General features: G+C 41.2%; 1 protein-coding gene and 1 long non-coding RNA gene across 5 annotated transcripts in view; one reads left to right on the top strand and one right to left on the bottom strand.

The window, feature by feature from the left end:
* MYH11 (myosin heavy chain 11) overlaps positions 1–18,751 on the top strand; it is a 55,598-nt gene that overhangs the window by 9,364 nt on the left and 27,483 nt on the right. For 3 of the 4 annotated variants that reach the window (XM_010392514.2, XM_010392516.2, XM_019281525.1), the window contains exons 3-6: positions 1,802–1,958; positions 8,660–8,687; positions 15,773–15,875; positions 17,537–17,557. In XM_010392514.2, coding sequence (XP_010390816.1) covers positions 1,802–1,958; positions 8,660–8,687; positions 15,773–15,875; positions 17,537–17,557 — 309 coding nt within the window. The remainder of the gene's footprint in view (positions 1–1,801; positions 1,959–8,659; positions 8,688–15,772; positions 15,876–17,536; positions 17,558–18,751) is intronic. The other variant, XM_010392515.2, reaches the window with a different exon arrangement.
* LOC104684896 lies at positions 1,800–15,794 on the bottom strand. Its single transcript, XR_005603142.1, has 5 exons — positions 15,743–15,794; positions 14,525–14,955; positions 8,787–8,834; positions 8,061–8,171; positions 1,800–5,399 (listed from the first exon to the last, which is right to left on the bottom strand). It is a non-coding gene; the product is annotated as an uncharacterized LOC104684896 (long non-coding RNA).

Genomic DNA, 18,751 nt, shown 5'->3' with positions numbered 1-18,751 from the left:
TTCAAAGGCATGTTACTGTGTGACTGGGTATGCAAACAGCCCTACATGTGGCAAGTCAGGAAATGCCTGGAAATCTCAGGGAAGGGACGCCTAAATAATTTCCTTGATTTCCTCTCCTATTATTTTACTTGGGTGAGAATGATTAGTTGAGTGTGCACAGTAAATCTATTTATACTATTAAAAAATGTCTTGCTGTCCTTTCCATAAGGGCCTTGGTGGTCATTCTAGGATAAAACTGTCACTTTTCAAGTGTGTTATCCTGGCAACACTAAAGTTCATTTTGACATGAGCAGCACAGTTTCATTCTGAACTCCCATGCCAATGAAAATCCAGCCCAGCAACTCCCTACCTTCCACACCAAGGGGTTCAGCTTGGGGATGCTGAGAACTGGCGAGGATTTGAGCTCGATTTTCTTGGACTGTGGTGACACAGGCACAACCTGAGCTGTTGGTGGAGGTCCCCATCAGCACCCGGAGCACCCCAGATGTCCTGTGCCCAGCTGCAGCACCCAACCTGCTGCTGGCGCCCGAGGCTCCGGCCCTGTGTGCAGAATAAATACCATATAAAGTGCTCAGGCTGTGCCGGGGCTGTGTTGGGCCATTGCCTATTATGGTCAGGAAAGGGAAATCCCTGTGCCCGGAGCCTCCCGGGTGCCAGGGCCCAGCCTCGCCGGGTCAGCTCCAGCCACGGGGGAAGCAGCCCCGGGGCTGAGGAGGGCAGCAGCTGCACCCCACAGAGCCTGCAACTTTCACACACACGGCAGGAAAATAAAATAAATAATCATAAAAATTAAACAAACAAACAAACCAACAAAACAACCAACCAACCAAACAGCATACTTTCATTATTTCTTTTTTTTCCATAGGCCAGTTTAAATATCACAATACTCCTGCAATTATGATCTCATAATGTGGTAATTTTTTTTATTTTGGGGGTTTAAATCTTCTTTTAAAATTAAATACCCTTGCAAATTTCTTATTTTTAGCAACTGTTTGTGAAATACGTCTCTTCATCTATTATCGTATCCTATTATTTGTGGTCCAGTTCAATAGCTGGAGTATTTAGAAATAAAGGAAAACAAACAAACAAAAAACTAAGAAAACATGGATGAACATCTATCAGCTGGCAGCCAATATTCTTGTTTGTTTATGCATATACTTTTACATTAATACCTTCATTAAATTCTAAACAAACCACATTTTTCCTTAAGTTTCCTGCAGAAATAGTCATGTAGTGAAGGCATGGTTAGTCTCTCAAGGCATCTATTTGGAACTTGAGAAATTTTTTTTAAGGACTCTTATCAATCATCATTGTTACATGTGTTCATAGAAGCTTTTTTTAAAAAAACCCTTCAAACATCAATCCAAGCTTCTTACCTAGGATTTCAATTTACAGAATTTGATGCCTATGTGAGCACATATTTATAACATATTCCGATAAGAAAATACACATATAAAGAAATATTAATTATTACAGTTGTTACCATACCCTTATGTGTGATAAGGGTTTGTACTGAAAATAACTGAAGTTAAGGAGCTCTAACATCAGATCACACTGTTTCTACAGATTGCTAAATTCACCTGCTTTCCAGCAGCTCACTTACTAGAAATTATTTGTGCACCTGGAACTTACCCATACACATACATTCAGAAAATCTCTGCTTCATTTGTTACCGTGGGCAGAGCACAAAGGAGCGCTGCTCGCTAAAACCCCATTAATTCAATGCAGCCGATGCCTGCGTTTCCCAGCCCACACATGGCATGGGATACTAAGGCCAGCTTTTATTTGAATTCCCTTGCAGACTTACTCGGGTCTCTTCTGCGTTGTGATCAACCCCTACAAGCAACTGCCCATCTACTCAGAGAAGATCATTGACATGTACAAGGGCAAGAAGAGGCACGAGATGCCGCCGCACATCTACGCCATCGCCGACACGGCCTACAGGAGCATGCTGCAAGGTAGGACAGCCCCGGGCTGCAATCCCTGCCCTGGATGTGGCAGAAAACACCTGGGAACTCCGTATGTGCTCCTCCCAGCACTCAGCCAGGAAAGAGCTCTCACAGAGGGCAGCACTGCCTTTCTAGAAGTTTCAGAGGAATTCTTTGGCAGGAACAGCAGTCCACAAACACTGTGACTCAAAAAGGAAAAACAGTCCTTTTACCCATCTGTGTTGAGGCATGTGGGAAGGTTTCAAAGTCAAGCAAATAGTTTTGGCAAATACGGGCATGGAAAATGCTCCCTCTCCACTAGTGGAGACTATTCCAAAGTTAGCTGTGAGCGCTGCTGGATCTGTCAGCATTGCTGCTCTCTCCCGCCAGCACAGCAGATTCAAACAGTGTTTGGGGGCTACTTTCCCTACAGCCTGATGTCTTGAACCCCGAGTTGAGATGTGCTCTGTTTTCCAACAAGGATGGCAATGAACAATGGGAAAGCAGTCAGGCCCCAAAGGGTGCAAACAAACCCCCCAAATTCACAGTGCTTTCCTCCTCCTGCAGTCACTACTGACAGACTGAGGGGATTTTGTTCTAAGGAAAACCATCATTCAGGGATGAAAAAGCTAAAATGATGAATGTAGGAGGCTGCAACACCTTCAGACTTCAGGGCATGACCAGGTACGATCTCACATTGACCTTGGGTGCTACAGGAAACCAGGAGCTCTACAAAATGCTTTGAAATTTATATGCCCTCATAAGGACTCTGACCCTACAGAAATTCTGGCTGACAACTATGCTCAGCAAGATTCACAGGCTTGGCTCTAAAGTTTAGGGCTTCCCAGTTATGAGCTTAAGGATTAGGATTTTTTCTTCCTATGGCTTATATGACATTTCTTTTCTGGAGCTATTTCAATTCCTTTATTTGAGTGCATCCCAGAAGGCAGAACTATAGTGCAGCAGAGGAGGACCAATAAAGCAACAAAAATATCCTGAAAACAGACCTTCCTACACACTATGTGATATAATCACAGTTATAAAAAACTTACTTGGCAGAAGGTCGTCCCATTAAGTCACAGTCCCATATCTGTACTCCAGCTTCCCTCCTGAACCCTGTGCTCTGCATCCAGCACTGTCCAGGGCTCCGGGCAGGCCCTGAAGGCATTCCTCCCTCAGATCCTTTATTTAAGCAGCAAGCCTTGAGGGGAGCTCTGGAAGAAGCTCTTGGCTCCTGCAGAACATTAGCAGTTGTGCAGGGTACTGTACTTGTCCCTAGAAACGAGGTGGGGCGAAAAGAAACAAAAAAAGACCTGTGTCTTTAGGAAAGGAAAAAACCCATATGAATGCAGCCTATGCTGAAATAGAACTGTTTTGTCCTGACAATACAAGAGCTTTCTGCCTAACGGGAAACTAGTCTCAGCACAGATGAGCCTGATCTAAGCAGCACAGGGATATCTTTCACTCCTCCTCTCTCTGACTGTCTCCTGTCCCTCCCAGCACATTCTCCTGAGCAGTGGGAAGCCACTGGAGCTGGTTTGCCTTGCTGTGGCCATTAACTGCACTTAGAACAGCCTGGGTTCAGCTGTGCCTCCCAGGCTGGGTGCTGGAGGCAGGAGGCAGCAAGAGTGCAGGCTCCTATCAATTCACTTCTTTTGGTGCTCAGAATAATTTCCTGGCCCTGCCAGCTCTTGGGGAAGCTTTATTCCTCATTATTCATGTGCCACCATTGCAATTATTCCTGGCAGCAGAGAGGAAGAGGAGAGCAAATAGGAAGGAACAAGGAGGGAGTAGGTGATCAGCTGAACCTTTAAGACGATGCTCTTTCACTGCCTCCCAGCCCGACCATGCACAGCTGGCACGGCAGCCAGGGAGTGGAATGGCCAGAGCTCCCAGCACAAGCCCAAGACACCCACGTTTTACTTGCATGTGTCATTTTGGAGTCTCTCCATCTCTGAAGAGGGCCCCAGCTGTTTTTAAAGCTGTGCTTTTGTTTGTAAAAACTGACTCGTGTTTTGTGCATAAAACAAAACCAACCCTCAAAATAACTCTGGTTATTCAGCCAAATTCTGTTCACGTTGGAGTGGTGAAAGTGGGCGTCAACACAGTTCTGTGTGAGCACGCAACATGTATAGGCAGAGAAAGCTTCAGAGGGGGTTGTGAGCATATTTCCAAATGGAATATAAACAAAAGTTCTTACTCATAAACATGGATCAGAGCACTAAATGTTTTTCCTGTGAAAAGTCAGTACTGGTCCTTATCTGGAAACTTGCATAGTTTCTGCTTGCCAAAGTAAAATATGTCTTAGATTCATGAGACTGAGGAGTTATATTCTGGTACTTCATGACCAGGGCCACTTGGCCCAGAGCAATCAGCTTGTTCAGATGTCTCAGGGATCCTTTATCTTTTGGTGAACCAAGTCTGTGTGTCTGCAGATCCCTGGTCCTGCTGCAGGTTCACCATCTGGGAATCACAGCCCTCCACATTCTCACCCTCCCCTGTGTTGGCACAAACATCCAGCAGAAAACAAGAGCTGTGCACACTGCATTTCTCCTCTGCTTCAGAGACTTACTTGGTTCATGTATTCATTAGGGGTGATGTTTAAGTCCCGTCAAAGCTGTTCTGATAAAAACACTTAGCCACAGCTATCAGCAATCAGAGAATAAGATTTTCTTCCAAATATGCAGAAAATCTGACATCTCACAGGACATAGGAATTATCAAAGATGTTGGCTGGGCAAAGATAAAATTTCCACTTGTTTCAAGTGCTTCTGAGCACCTAAAGCCCTTTTACAAATCACAGTCATGCTGTCTCATGCTCAGCCAGGAGTGCTGGGTGTCTTGTTGAATCTGCTGGATACCATGTCACTAATGCAGTATGATCGTTGCCCAGGCACAGCTGTGGATGCTCATTTCCAGCCAGAACAAGAATAAACTTTAATTTTCTTTAATCTCAAAGACTGAGAATTCTACAAGAGCATTTGTGTGTGTGTGTGTGTGTGTGTGTGTGTCCCCAGGAGTTACTACACTGAACTGGGCCTTCCTGGCTGTGTTTACAGGCTGTAGCTGATTACTGCTACACTTAGAGACTGCAATCATAAAACATTTCCCCCTACTCCTGCACCCTCTGCTCTTTCCTGTGTTTGGGATGAAGTAGCTCCATACAAAGGGCTTGATCCCCATCCCAACTCCTGCACTGCCAGCAGGATTCTTCATGCAGCCATGATGCAAAACTGCTCCAGGTGAAAGCCATCCCTGGCTTTTTGCTGTTCTGAAGTGGGTGCCCCTCCTCCTGGTGCACAGTGTGGTCTGTGAATGCTGGTCACAGCAGCAAGGAGGAGGCAGAGCAGGCCAGAGAAGAGGAGCTGGAGGTGGGTAGCTGACTCCTTCCTGCAGCACTGCCGGCTTCCAGTGATGGTGAAGCTGAGACACTGCTCCAGTAAGGAGGAGTAATTCTGCTGCCTTCTGTCATCTTCCTTGCAGAAACAAAAAATAAATGATAGACAATACAAATGTGAAAAGTCATGTTATGTAGAAGTAGTAACAAAGTTTTTGTGTAGTTGGTTAGGCCTTCATTAAGTTTCCTGGCAATAAATCATCCTGCAGAAAATATATTACAGCTTTCTGCAGATTCAAGGAGATTATTTTCTGTGGAGCCACTTTTATGCAAGCTTGAGTTAAAAATGGAAAAACAAACAACCTGGTAGTTACTTGGAGGTATGGGAGGGAAACACAGTTCCCAAGGTCTTAGAAAAGGAGGCTACTGTGAAAAGCCATCTGCTTACTGTGTCCTCAGCAGGACTGTACAGAAATGTCCCCTTTAGGCAGTGGAGTTATTAACAAATGTAAAGAAGCAGTAAGTGAGTGGGGGAACATGATTTCAGTCTGGTTTTTTTCCTTTTATGGTAAAGCTGCCAACTTGCTGCTTCATTGTGATAAACCATCTGATTTTGTTTGTGATTAAGCAGAGCTAACTGGTCTATCAAGAGCAGAGGGGCAAGAATTCTTACAGGCAATCTGGACGTGTTTGGTGAAAAAAGTAAGCAGATTCCAGAAAGAAAAAAAAAAGCCAGCTCTGCTGCATGTTTAGGAAAGCAAGTGAGGTTTATAATGTAAGTGTAGGTCTCTATTAAAAATTGAGGAGAAAATTTTAAAAAAAATCTTTAAACATCTAATATAGACATACAGAAGGTGGGTGATACTCTTCCAGATAGTATCAAATTTTCTTAAAAGGCATTAGCCAAAAAGATATTAGAATCTAGAAGACATATTTTGTTGTTTTTTAAGCCTCAGGAATCACATTTAAGGAGTTTTATTTCTACAACTCTTTCTCTTCTGATAGATCTAACCACATAAAGTTGCAGAGTCACAAAATAGGGCACAGTCCTTTCTATATGGAATAAAACATTCCAGAACAGAAATAGGATTAATCAAATGGGAGAGCCTTTGAAAGTAAATGAGACCAGTATCGGCAGCTCAGGTCACAACAGGAAAGGATTAGACTTCCTGATCTGTTTCATCCTTAGAGTTGCAGTTAGTTAGAACTGAAGAAGGAGACAGAACAACATCTGGAATTCTCCCTCCATGAGTGTGCACAGCACAGTTTGTCAGTATGAGGTTTCTCCCATGATTAACCTATCCCTGGGGACATTTGGTGCAACTTCTGACCTTCCTAATCCTTCCTCTGCTCTTTGGTATCCCCAGGCTGCCCCTTCACAGGCACTCACAGAAGCCCCCGGGGTGGGGCAGTCTATGAGACACCTTCAGGGGGGTTCCCCTACTGAGGAGCAAAAGAAGGGCAGCAATGGGCAGCAAAGAGTAGTGAGATAAGACTTGGCTTGGAGGAGACCAGCTTTTTCTAATGTTCCCTGAGCTCAGAAATTCCACTGGCAGCTCAGTATCAAGAGTGACTTTTATTTTCTTTATGGTATTTATGGGTTAGTGATGCAATATCAATATATGCCCATGGTTTCTATTTACACAACAATGTATTTTTAGCAAAAGTTCTTGTTCTTCCATGCTCTCACTTTTTTAACTTAAAAGAAAGCCTAGCTAATCTCCTGCAGTGAAAAACAAACATGGCTCACAGCTCCTCTCCTCCCAAATGTTTATGTGGGAGAGTCCTGCTGTGCTGATTGCTGACAAATACCTCCAATAGAAATGTAATGAGTCATTTTGTATCAATTTACGAAACAAAGAGGTTAAGAGGCACCATTTGTTGTGTGGTGATCAATAAAGCAGTTAATGTTATAGCTTTTGAGGAACTGGGGGTAAAACAGTTGTTTATTATCAATCCAAGTCATTGTAGAATCCTCTAATATGTTTCCTAGACTGGCTGTGGGCCAGGCAGCAGTTACAACTTGAGAGCTTAATAAACAGGTTTAAATAGGTTTATCTCATGGTATTTATGACATACAGGGTCAGGAATAGGGGTGAACAACCGGACAGGTATTCCTGCAAGTCACCCCATACACTGAGCAAAAGGAGCTCGTGTCTTCACCTCTGAGCAAAGGCTGATGCTGGCTCTGCTTTGGATAAATAATGCCAAACCATACAGAAGCACTGGCTTCTGCCCAATTACCTGCCTGAAGTCTCAGATTTGTAAACTAAGCACATTTTTCAAAAATGTATTTGACCTGCCTGGAAATTTATTTTCCTAAGTCAGAAGGATTTTTTACAGACTGTAAAGGCAAACTTCAGTGCTGGGGCTGTTTGCTCAAAGCCTTGCTCAAGTCTGCTTCCAAGTAGCTCCAGGGCTGGAAATACCACACCTCTCTGAGAAACTTGCCCGGATGTTTGACAAGTGAAGAAAACGGTTGTACTTTAGAACATATCACAGCAAACATGCTCATCATGCCTTTTGGTAGAAGAATCTGTGTAAAAGTTCTGAAGGTAGAGAGAAACTCCAACTCCAGGTGAATAAGCAGGGAAGATCACTCCAAGAACAGGTTATGGAGATGGGATGCAATCCTAAACCTTCCTGCAGCATTACAGAACACTGGACTCCAGTATGCTGAAAACTCTTACATGTCTCACATAGTAGAAATGGAAACTTTGGTCCTCTTTTATATAAATCTTCATCCAAAATGTGTTTGATGGTCTGTTTGTAGTAAAAAACATGAAGAATACTTACATACTTGTTGACATGATCTTGTAAAATCTACAAAGTATCTTGTTTTATTTTATTCTTTGGAAGATCTCCCGAAGAAATTACTTGTGCTCTTGATAAAAGTTGTCTCTCAGTCTGAAATGAAATACAGACTATGTTATTCAGGTATTTGAACTGCTTTGCTTTCAAAAGTCAAAGCTTTGCATGACCAGCTTAGTTGTTGATGCTTTATCTGTCCAGACTTTGTTTCGAATGGGCTGCTAGCCATAGTTCATAAGCATAGTAAAAACTTGAGTTTCAGGTTTGAAATTTTGTTATAATCTTCTTACAGAGAGTCTGATCTTTTTTCTGTCCTCATTACAGTTCATCTCTAATGGAATTTACAGAAAATATTTTTGACCTCTTAACCTTTTGTTCATTTTTTGTACAAATATTTCTATTAGAGATGGTTATTTAAATGCAAGGGCAAATTAAATAAGATGTGAACCCAGTACGTTTGACTAATCATGCTTGGCCAGGTTTTAGAAGGTCTAGGCTGTTCAATGTAAATCCTCATAAATATAAGTGCTTCTGTCAGAAAAGCCATTTTCCCTAATTAATGGATTCTTTTTCTTCATTCACAGATCGAGAAGACCAGTCTATCCTGTGCACGTAAGCAAAATAATCTATTTTAGTATATCTCAATGTCACAATGTCTTTGTTTATCCAAAATCAATTCAAATTCTGATGGAATGGACACATTCCCCTCACCTTCAGTAAGCTTGAACTCCAGTACCAAACCTACTTCAGTAGATAGACCTGTTCATAAGATAAAGAGCATCAGTGTCATAGGAAGTCTTTAATGGATAAAATTATTTCTTTAAACTGATTTTCTGAACTTAGAGATTTAACAGTTTACAGTGAGCAACTGGGGAGTGTGATTATTACTCCACAAAATCCCACTGGTTTGTCATTCCTGCCTGTTTTGAAAAATCACTCAAAATGTTGAACTGGACAGGGATCTGCTGCTTGACCCTCAATTATGACTGTCTTTCCATTCTTCTCTTGCTTGTTAGTTGGTTTTATTTTCTTGAATGCCATCAAGAATGCTTTTGAGATAATTTTGTGCTTGTTAAATTAGACATTTTCCAGTTTTCCTGATAAAAGATAGGACTTGATTCTATGTAAATGCTAATACTGTTTGCAGAGCTGGCATGTGTATTATTTATAGCAGGGTCATGCAATGATGCTGTAATCTTTCAGGTTTAGGCTATCTGAGAAAATGTGGCTACTGACTGAATATACATTTACACTAAAGTTTTTTAAAAGCACTGCTACTGATCACCAGCCATAACATTATCTTTGAGTGCCACTGCTGACTGGAAAAAAATTATCACCTAATAAAAATTATACCCTGTGTCTGGTACCATAAGGGCTATCATAATTTTAACCTCCGTTACAACAAGACTTCAGTATTTGTAAGTATACCAATCAAAAATCTGACCCCAAATACATTAACACCTAAAAGAAATCTAAAATTCCTGCAATGATGAAGTAAAAATTGATCATCACATTCTTCCCAGGATGAAATATGTCATGGTTATGAAGACTAATTTACAATATGCATTTCCTCCTTCTATTTCTGTACTTATGTTTATTTTTCCACTAGTAAATCTTCTTTTAACTTTGGAACATTGGTATTTTCAAGAAAGGGACTTTCTTTTGCAAGTCTATGCCTTTTTGTTCATGAAAATCCATTAAAGGATCCACTTCTTGCAGCTTCATTTATTGAAATTACCTGGCCATCTTGCTGGAAACCTAAATTGTTTCACACCAGTAATATATAAAATAGAGAAAATTAAATGCCTTTTCCATCCAGTAATATATAAAACAGAGAGAATGAAATGCCTTTCCCATTTTGAAAACAGCCACAGCAAGTGACTCTCCAAGATGTTTAGAGTAATTGCTGTATGTTGGACGTACATCACAACCCATAGCTTAAAACAGTCCTCACACGTCTTTTAAAGCAAGAAGATTGGCCAAGCTAAAACCAATGTACACAACTTTACTGCTTTAACATTCTTCTTGGCCTTATTTGGCCGTGCAGAAAGAAGAAAGTTCACTTGGCTTTCAGCTTGGCAGCTATCAAGTTGAAGCAATTTGTAGTACTTTATAGAACTGTTAAAAATGCTAAGAAATTACCTTTTTGCCTAAAATATGTAATAACTGAAGACTTCATGGCATTGATCAACCAGGATTTTTTCTTGAAAAAGCTACAGGCTTTAACTTTCCAAGGCCTGGTACCTAAATTGTAAAAGAATAGCTGTAAGGATCCATATGGATCCCCTGAAATGCTCCTGGCACACAGGCAGGGGGGCAGATCTGAGAACTGAGCCTGATGCTGTGTTTCTGACTATAAATGTACCCATTCTCAGGACTTCACCCTCAGCTCATTAAAGCTGCCCTCATGTGGTTAAGTACTGTTTGTATCCTTTTTCAATCCCTCCCCTTTGTGTGATTAGCCATGGTATGTTTAAAATCTCCATCTGTCTTCAATGCTCATGGGTTCCAGTTCTTCCTCAGAATTCCCCGTCTTTCCTGATTTCATTATTTCCTCTACATTTTATTAATAACTACACTCATACTGCCTTTGGCCTACTCTCCTCTGCACACACATCCTTTCGCTGTTAGCTCTTTCCCATGGGTACCATCACTGAGCATGCTCTCATGTCATTCCCTGCCTGTTGCTCTCTGGCATTTTACAGTCAGCCTCAAAATCCCCCATCTTACCATGCACATTTACAGCACAAAAAACTTTATACCATGGCTGTGCTTACTAATATATCTGTGACTGCATTATTGTAACATAACATCTAGCATAACATATATAATAAATATACAATACAAAATATTGCACTAAAGGTATGAAATATGGAATCTTACTCTTTTATGTGTCTGAAAATTAGGGCAGGTAAGACTTTTCCACCCTTGTGTCTTGGTCTCTGTGCTGTTCTGAGCAGCCTTCACTGCTCTGCCTGCCCATTGGGATTTCCTGAAACTCCTGCCTGTGCTTTGGCCCCCCACACAGTGCTCTCTCCTGTTTGACATCTGAGTTGGCCACAAAATAGTCTGTACTCTTAGTCCATATTGACCAGCACATAGATGTTGCTGAAGGAAAAATCCCAAGAAATCTGTCCAGGTACTCAGAGATCTGAGCAAGTTCAGTACATCAGCAATAAAGTGTGAATTGAACTAGGCAATGGCCAGTGAACAGACTTGTGGCTTTTCAAGCTTCTTCCAGTGTTAGTAGAGGCACAAGCCCTCAAAGGAGACTTCTGGCCTCTTGTTGTTCGATTTCTAAAGACACAAGTGGATTCTCCTGGAGATTTCAAAAGGTTTTTCACTAAAAATTCCACAAGTGCTTATTTGCAGAACTAACCACATGAGAGTTTTAACAATTTCCTCATAAACCTGTCTGATCTCGGGGTTATCATATTTTAGCCACTTCCTGAAAAGAGCAGGTATTTTCTAGAAAGCAAATGTGGCTAAGAGGACTGTGCACAAGTTTCAGTTTAAAAAAAAATCTACCTTAAATGAATGAGAAAACAATCTGATCAAAGTTCTGAATGTTTGGGGTATTGTGAAGTCTGTGGAAACAAGTACATGTTAAATACCTGTACGTATAATCAAGTACGTTTTCATTACCTTTTTGTTTTTTAAAACACAGGTTCAGTTTGAATAGCTTCTATAAAAAAGGGGGAAGTAGCAGGATCGTATTTCCACTTAATTTGATATGGCAACAAAACACTGAGTGGGGCGGTGACCATCCTGCCCTTTTCCCCTTCCTCCTCTCTAGAGCTGTGGGCAAACTCTCCAGAGCCTCACCCGGCTATGGGACTCCAGCCCATTTCCTTCCCTGACACATGTCAAGAAGCAAAATCATCCAGAACATCTCCAGACGGCAAAGCCCTATTAGTCAAAAGACTCCTCGACGGGAGAGCAAAGCTCTTCTTCCCCAGCTCAGTAAATCTCAAAGGCTGGGGCTGGCAGGCGCTGCTGCCTCGCCCCTCTCCCACACAGACACCTCGTGGAGCCCCAGACCCGGGCGGAGCTGAACCCGCTCCGTCTCCTTTGGGAATTGTTTTGTAAGCAAACCCGTAGGATCACTGGGCTGGCTTCTGAGACGAGTCTCCAGTGGGGTACAGCTGGTCTAGGACAAAGCTTTTCATTATGTTTGCACATCTCATACTGCAGGACAAAGGCTGCCAAGCCCTGATGTGATTTAGAGCACCACATGGAGTGCCCTGTGCACAGGGGCTTCCCACAGTGCCAGCACAGCCGGATTAAGGGATGTGTGAACGGGCAATTCTTGTGGTTCACTGCTTACTGAAACAAACACTGAAAATAAATTCTGCTGTTGCTTTTCAGATGTTTCCAAAAGTGGAATTAAGCTAAGTCTCATATCATAATATTAGCATGGAAAGCTTTCAACTTTTCAACAACAGCAAAAAAAAAAATACACTTTTAAAACTAATTTTCCCCAGTTATTCTCAAATGTACAAAAGTCCTAGTTACACCACAGGCTCAACTCCCAACAGTGGGGCCAATCTGCTAGTGTCACCTTGTTCTTACTTGGAAACCTATTCTAGCTGGGATAATTTTCATTTAAGGTGAAGTTAATGGAGTCATGGAGGATTTTGTAGCTCAAGAGGTACAAAAACTCTGTTATAGCTGAGCACTATATATGTGACCTTATGTGCTTTAAATCCTCTACTGAGTTCCTAAAACAATGCCTGGCAAGCAACAAGGGAAGGATAAGTTTAAGTTATACCCCATGATGTGAGAGTGGTATCTTTAACAGAGCGAGACTGTTAGCCTAGTGGAGCCCTTTGCTCTGGGAAAGCCAAAGAGTTTCTTAGGAGGAAAACTTGCATAGGAAGTAGCTAAAGTACTGCTGTTGGGCCACTCAGAATTGTGCAGTGGAACTTGCTTTTGATCTGGTTTTTTGCATTGGCCATCTGAGCTGGGTGCAAAGAACAGCACTGGCAGTAAATGTGCTCCCTTGTGTATGGCAGGAAAAAGAATTATTTGAGAGGCTTCAATTAAACAAATGGTCAGTCTGCTTCCTAAAGATGAAGGTTAGGAGCGTGGTAACAGCATTTATATGGTGAACATCTACTTGGAACATAATTAAGTCTGCAGAAAATGGACACTCAGAAGAAAGGAGCAGATACCTCCTGGGAGGAATCCCATCACGTATGGTCCATGCCAAAACCACCAGAAGATATTTGCAGTAAAAAGACCCATCTTTAAAGATTCAGTCACTGAGCTCAAGAGAGCAAGTAGATTTTAAAGCAGGTGGGATTTCTCATACTACAATGGAAGTTGTTTCTGCCACGTCAGAAATTATACTACTTCAAGGCAGATGCAGAGGAAAAACCCATTCTGCATGACCAATTCTGTTGCAACTCAATAGTTCTAGGAACAATTTCATCCACCTGTGAAGTGACCTAAGAGATTCACATGGTCTTCTCCTCCTGGGTCTCTCTTGGTAAACGTCTTGATATTTAGAGGCATTGACCCTGACCTAGGGGTCAATGCCTCCTCACTAGTTGGTTTACAGACACATGGCATTTCATCACTGAGATGAAATCAGATGTTGTCATATGGCTGTGATACATCTTTCAGAGTATGAGGGCTACTAATGTTGTTTAATGGATACTTGTTTATCAGACCTGTCTATTGTCATGGACATTTATGACTGATCTGATATGTTGAAAATCAGATGTATTCATCTGCTGTAGACATTATTCTTCATTACTTATTGACCTTGGAGACTTTTTTCTAATTAACCCAAGGTGGTTGAGGTTCTGTGTGTTTTGTATATCATGTTGAGGAACTTTTTATTGTCTGTTTCAAAAGGAAGTTAAAGCCCCAAAGTCTATCTGCAGAAAACAGGAAAGCCCTCAGCCTCTGCAGAAGCAAAGAGTTAAGGATGAAAGAACAGAACTAAATGTTAAGTAACTTAAGCATTACAGTATGATGGGATAATTACAAGTAAAATGATGCCATATATGGTAATACTCACAGGGATTCAGGGAAAAGCCAAATGATGGGCACTGTTGCCCTGGGAGAAAGGAAATGCAATGATGATGTGATGAACTACAAATAACCCTTAATAAAATGGAATAGTTCAAAGCCCAGGGTTTGTTTGAAGAAAGTTGTTTTGGTTGTTTTTTTTCCAAAGAAACAAAGCTGTAAGGTAGATTTATTTGAAAAGTTTGTATGCATATGTCTTCAAATTGGTGTGCTTGGTTTGGAATTGTTCCCAGGACACTTAATTTTTATCAATAAAACATAGAAATGTTTTAGTACTGAAGCACAGGCAGAGACGAATCCAATCTCTAAACTGTGCAAATTAACCCAGGTCTTGTGAAAAGGAATCTATTAATCTCAATTATTTGTGGTTCAAACTCTAAAAGCCAGAAGAAACAGTTATCATGTCGTACCTCAGGCAGGAATTGTTTCTGGTTTCCTAAGGTTTACATCAATGTCATTCTGTATTGAAAGTTCTGTCCAGCACTTCACATTTTCATGTCCATTTATCACTGGTTCTTTTATAGGGAAAATTAACTCTTGCATTTCCTAATCAGGAAAAGAAGCATAACTGCAGTGGATCCAGCTAAAAAGTTTCAGACTCAAAAGAGCTGATAAATATCTCTGGGATTTTTGAATGTATTGTTCTTTTATTTTTTTAAATCAATTTTAGTTTAGATCCAAAGAAGAAGAGGTCCAACTTAGATTGTTGTTCTCCTCACAGCACTAGCTCAGTTGAAAGAAATCGTTTGTTACATCCACACCCACTTTACCACCCTTTTTGACTGCTGAGCAAGACAGTATAAAACATTTTTGTCCATATAATCATCAGAGCCAGAGGTATCTGAAAGACATAAGATGATGTAATGTAACAATTAGAGAGGAAAATTGGCTGGAAATTTCTATTGAGAAAAGACTGTCTATCTGTACTTTGAAAACCACTCTTTTACTTTAAGAGAGGGCTTAAGAGTTGTAAATAAACTTAACCTGGAAGTCTTCCAAGAGATAAGAAGTTACTGCCTTCCTGCTTCCCAAGGGACACTGAGGGCATGGAGCAGAGCTGGGATGCCAGTTCTGCTGGTCAGACATCTCCCCATGATGTCCTTTATTACCCAGTGAGCAGGGACACCTCAGGTGGCTCCATTCCTGGTCCCACTGAATTCAGGGAGCATCTGAATAACAAAGTTCAGATGAGGCAGGATCAAGCTGCCTCATCTGTAGTTAGTCTACTTTAATGCCAGAGTTTCAGAAGAGAAAACCATTGTATTACTGCTGATGTTTTCTTTTACTGCTGTACCACATCATAGTTAATGTTGTATTTTTTGATCTTAAATATAAGCAGATTCCCTGCCAGCTCCACTTCTCAGAAGTGTTCAGATGCTGCCAAAGCAAGATGAACTGCTGTTCAAAAATGCATCATGTTTTAGAATTCCCTTAAATAGCCAATTGTCCACTCAAAATACTACCAGGACAGAGATATAGCTCTGATAATGCATTCTTTGCAGGCTGAAGTCAGGTGGATTTGGGAGATGGTGTTCTGGGGTAAATAAGAACTGAGCTGGGCGGTCTCCAGTCCTGTTTTTACATACTACACACATCTACACGGCAGAAGGAGTCCACTGGTTACCTACCTTCTTTTGTGTTATTTTCTTTCCCCTCAGAGGTGAATCTGGTGCTGGCAAGACAGAAAATACCAAAAAGGTCATTCAGTACCTGGCTGTTGTTGCTTCTTCACATAAGGGCAAAAAGGACACCAGCGTCACTGTAAGTGAGCTCTTCCATATCCAACTCTCCCTCAGGCCTCTGAGGGCTGTGCTGAGGTGACTGTGCAAGTCAGGGACTGTGGCTTGTCAAACAGTCGACATATTAAATGTACACAACTACGTCACAGCTCTATGTTTATGGAAAGAAAATTTTGTTTGACACCATCTTAGGCATCAAATCCGAATGTACTTCGGGAGAACAGAAATACTCATAGCTTTCCATATGCATAGCACCTATTTATATGCCAGCATGAAGGCATTGAAGTCTGCAAGGGCTCGAGTCCTTGTTTTACCCTTGACCTCTAGCAAGTAAGAAGTGTGGGAAAGCTGGTAACTAACACATTGTCCAACAGCATCATAAAAATGTATACCAGCATTTAAACTTCCTAAGTTTTGATTGGATTCATTACTAAGTTTTCTTACTAACTAGCAAAGAGTCCCAGTATAAAACTTGTCTTTTCTTTTTACTGCTCTGTCAGAGGTAACAATTTTGAAAGGCACAATTTTTTATAAGTACTTTGTGACTTCAAAATTTGTAATAGTTTTGCCTGAGAGACTAAAGTTCATTTTCTTACTTTGAACCATATACCTGCCCAGTTCCTGGAGATCATTACCATGGCTGAGGCCCTCAGCTGTCTTTGCTCTTCTCAGTGATACAACTCCAGGTCCTACGTCATTTCCAGCCTTTCCAATGTTACTCAAAACTTCTGCAAAAAAAATGAAGCAATTCACTTTTATGACAAAATACAGGCTTAATTCAGGAAGACATTTCATCGTGTCTCAAATACAAGACTGGGTCCAAGATGAGTAATTAGTACGGAAAGGGGAAGTAAAGTAAAATCTCATGACCACCCCTGTGCTGGGTCTTGCAGCTGCCCCTGCCCATGCGTCAGCAGAGCACAGGATATGCAGCCCTCCCTCTTCCACCACAAATAGCTGGGCTTTTATGTACAGGAGATTCTAATTTGGGGCAGGGGAAGGAGTAGATGTCCTTTTGAGTAGTATTTTCTAGAAATCTGTGATTAAATTTAGTGGAAACAGTCCAAGACTAATGTTTAATGTTTATGCAAAAAAAATTATTTCTGCCTATTGAGATCCTGCTCAGTGTCTGGGGGAAATGAACATGGGGTGCCAAAGCCATCCCTAACTGCAGTTGCTGCTGACTCCTCTGGGGAATTACGTGAATCTCAGGATCAAATTTGCCCTGAGACAGACCTGAAGGCAAATATCCATCAGAGAGGAGCTGAGAGAAAGTCTAATTTGTTCTGTACCATGCTGACAAATAGTAATTCAGTGATTAGAACTACTGACACTGCAATTTCAGTCATTAAAATATAATGAATAACAAAATGCACCAGAGAAGAATAAGGGATTTATCATAAAAATATTTGCCCTTGTCTGGTCCTGAGAGACTAACCTGGGACTGGATCCAAATCCCATCCCTTTGTTTCAGGGCTTTTTTTCTCTTCAGTTAAAATGCTGTATGTATGTTAATGGTATTTGTGCCCTTGGTATGTCTGCAATAGATTGTTCATGTCTGTATTCCTGGTTTATTTGCATGGAAACTGTGTACTGGTTATTTTAATAGAGGAAAAACAATAAAAATGTCTGTCTAATAGAAATTATACTGACACTTATTTTATACCATGTTATTCAATACAGCAAGGTCCATCTTTTGCCTACGTGAGTAACTTAGACTGTTTGATGTGTGTTTAAGGCACTGAGTGTAGATCTGCATGCTATTGTTGCACCCCAAAAATTTAAGAGAGATTTTGTTGAAATATGTTGTATGATATGATAAAAAGCAACAATAGCACCAAATGCTCTCACAAATCAAGCCTAACTGTGTCAGGCTCCATGGTAAAGAATGAGGTCTGACACAGGCTGGGTCATCTTTCAAATATCACCCTCTTCTATATCTCTGTGTGTGTTCAAATTGCCATAGTTTGAATTAAATTTCCCACGATCCTGGAAGAGCCGCTCAGCCTGAAATGAAACAATGTGGTTTTTGAATGAAATACCCAAATGCTTTCTGTGCTTCAGGTTGAACTTTTTAGGACTGTTGTGAAATAATTCCTAAACCTCACAGTGTTTGATTTGTTTGGCTGCATGCTTTCCATTTGTTATTGCTTGGAATTTTGCATTTCCGTGTAACTGTTGAGAACTGTGCACCACCACAAGGGTCAGCATGTTCTTAACTTGCTGCTGTGACATGTAACAGAGCAATTCCCACTGCAGCACCTGTCTGCAGGTGTGTTACAGGCCCTCCTCTCTGTGTGGCATACCACATAGCGATGCTTTGGGAATCCAGGCAGGTTAGCTGGCATATTCTTGGTGTTTCTGTGCCAGGCAAATGGGATTTATTTTCTTTCATGCAGTCTTTTTTGCCCCATTCTGACTGCTGCCTCTCAGACTTCAGCTATGACAGTGTTGCCTCTTAGTTAATTTAGTACTTCTTTTGACAATCTCTCTGCAAAAAAAAAAAAAAAAAAATTAATTCATGGTTGGCATAGGCACCTCTGTGGAGTTTGGTGGACTTACAGCTGCACACAGTGCTGGCCATGTGGAGCCATAGTTTTATACCCAGGTTTATGGCATAGTTTGGTTCTCAGTAGAAGCAGGTGGTGTCTGTCTCATTTTAACAGACAAGCTACTATTTCAGATGTCACCATCTGATTGCAGCAACACCCTTTGCTTATACTGGAGTTTTTAATCTACACAGAGTAACTGGACAGATCTGCTCAGTACAGAGAATCTTCAGGGACTTTTAGGAATTCATTACTTATTCTAGGATTCCTGTATGAAGTTGTTTGGAAACTTTCCTTCCTTCCTCCTCCAACTCTTGGGTAGTAAGCTTTTTAATGGTACTGCTGAGGT

This window comes from Corvus cornix, chromosome 14 (genome assembly GCF_000738735.6).
Source record: "Corvus cornix cornix isolate S_Up_H32 chromosome 14, ASM73873v5, whole genome shotgun sequence".
Lineage (NCBI taxonomy): Eukaryota > Metazoa > Chordata > Aves > Passeriformes > Corvidae > Corvus > Corvus cornix.
Note: the sequence above shows the minus strand (reverse complement) of the source record. Positions and strands in the feature narration are given on the sequence as shown.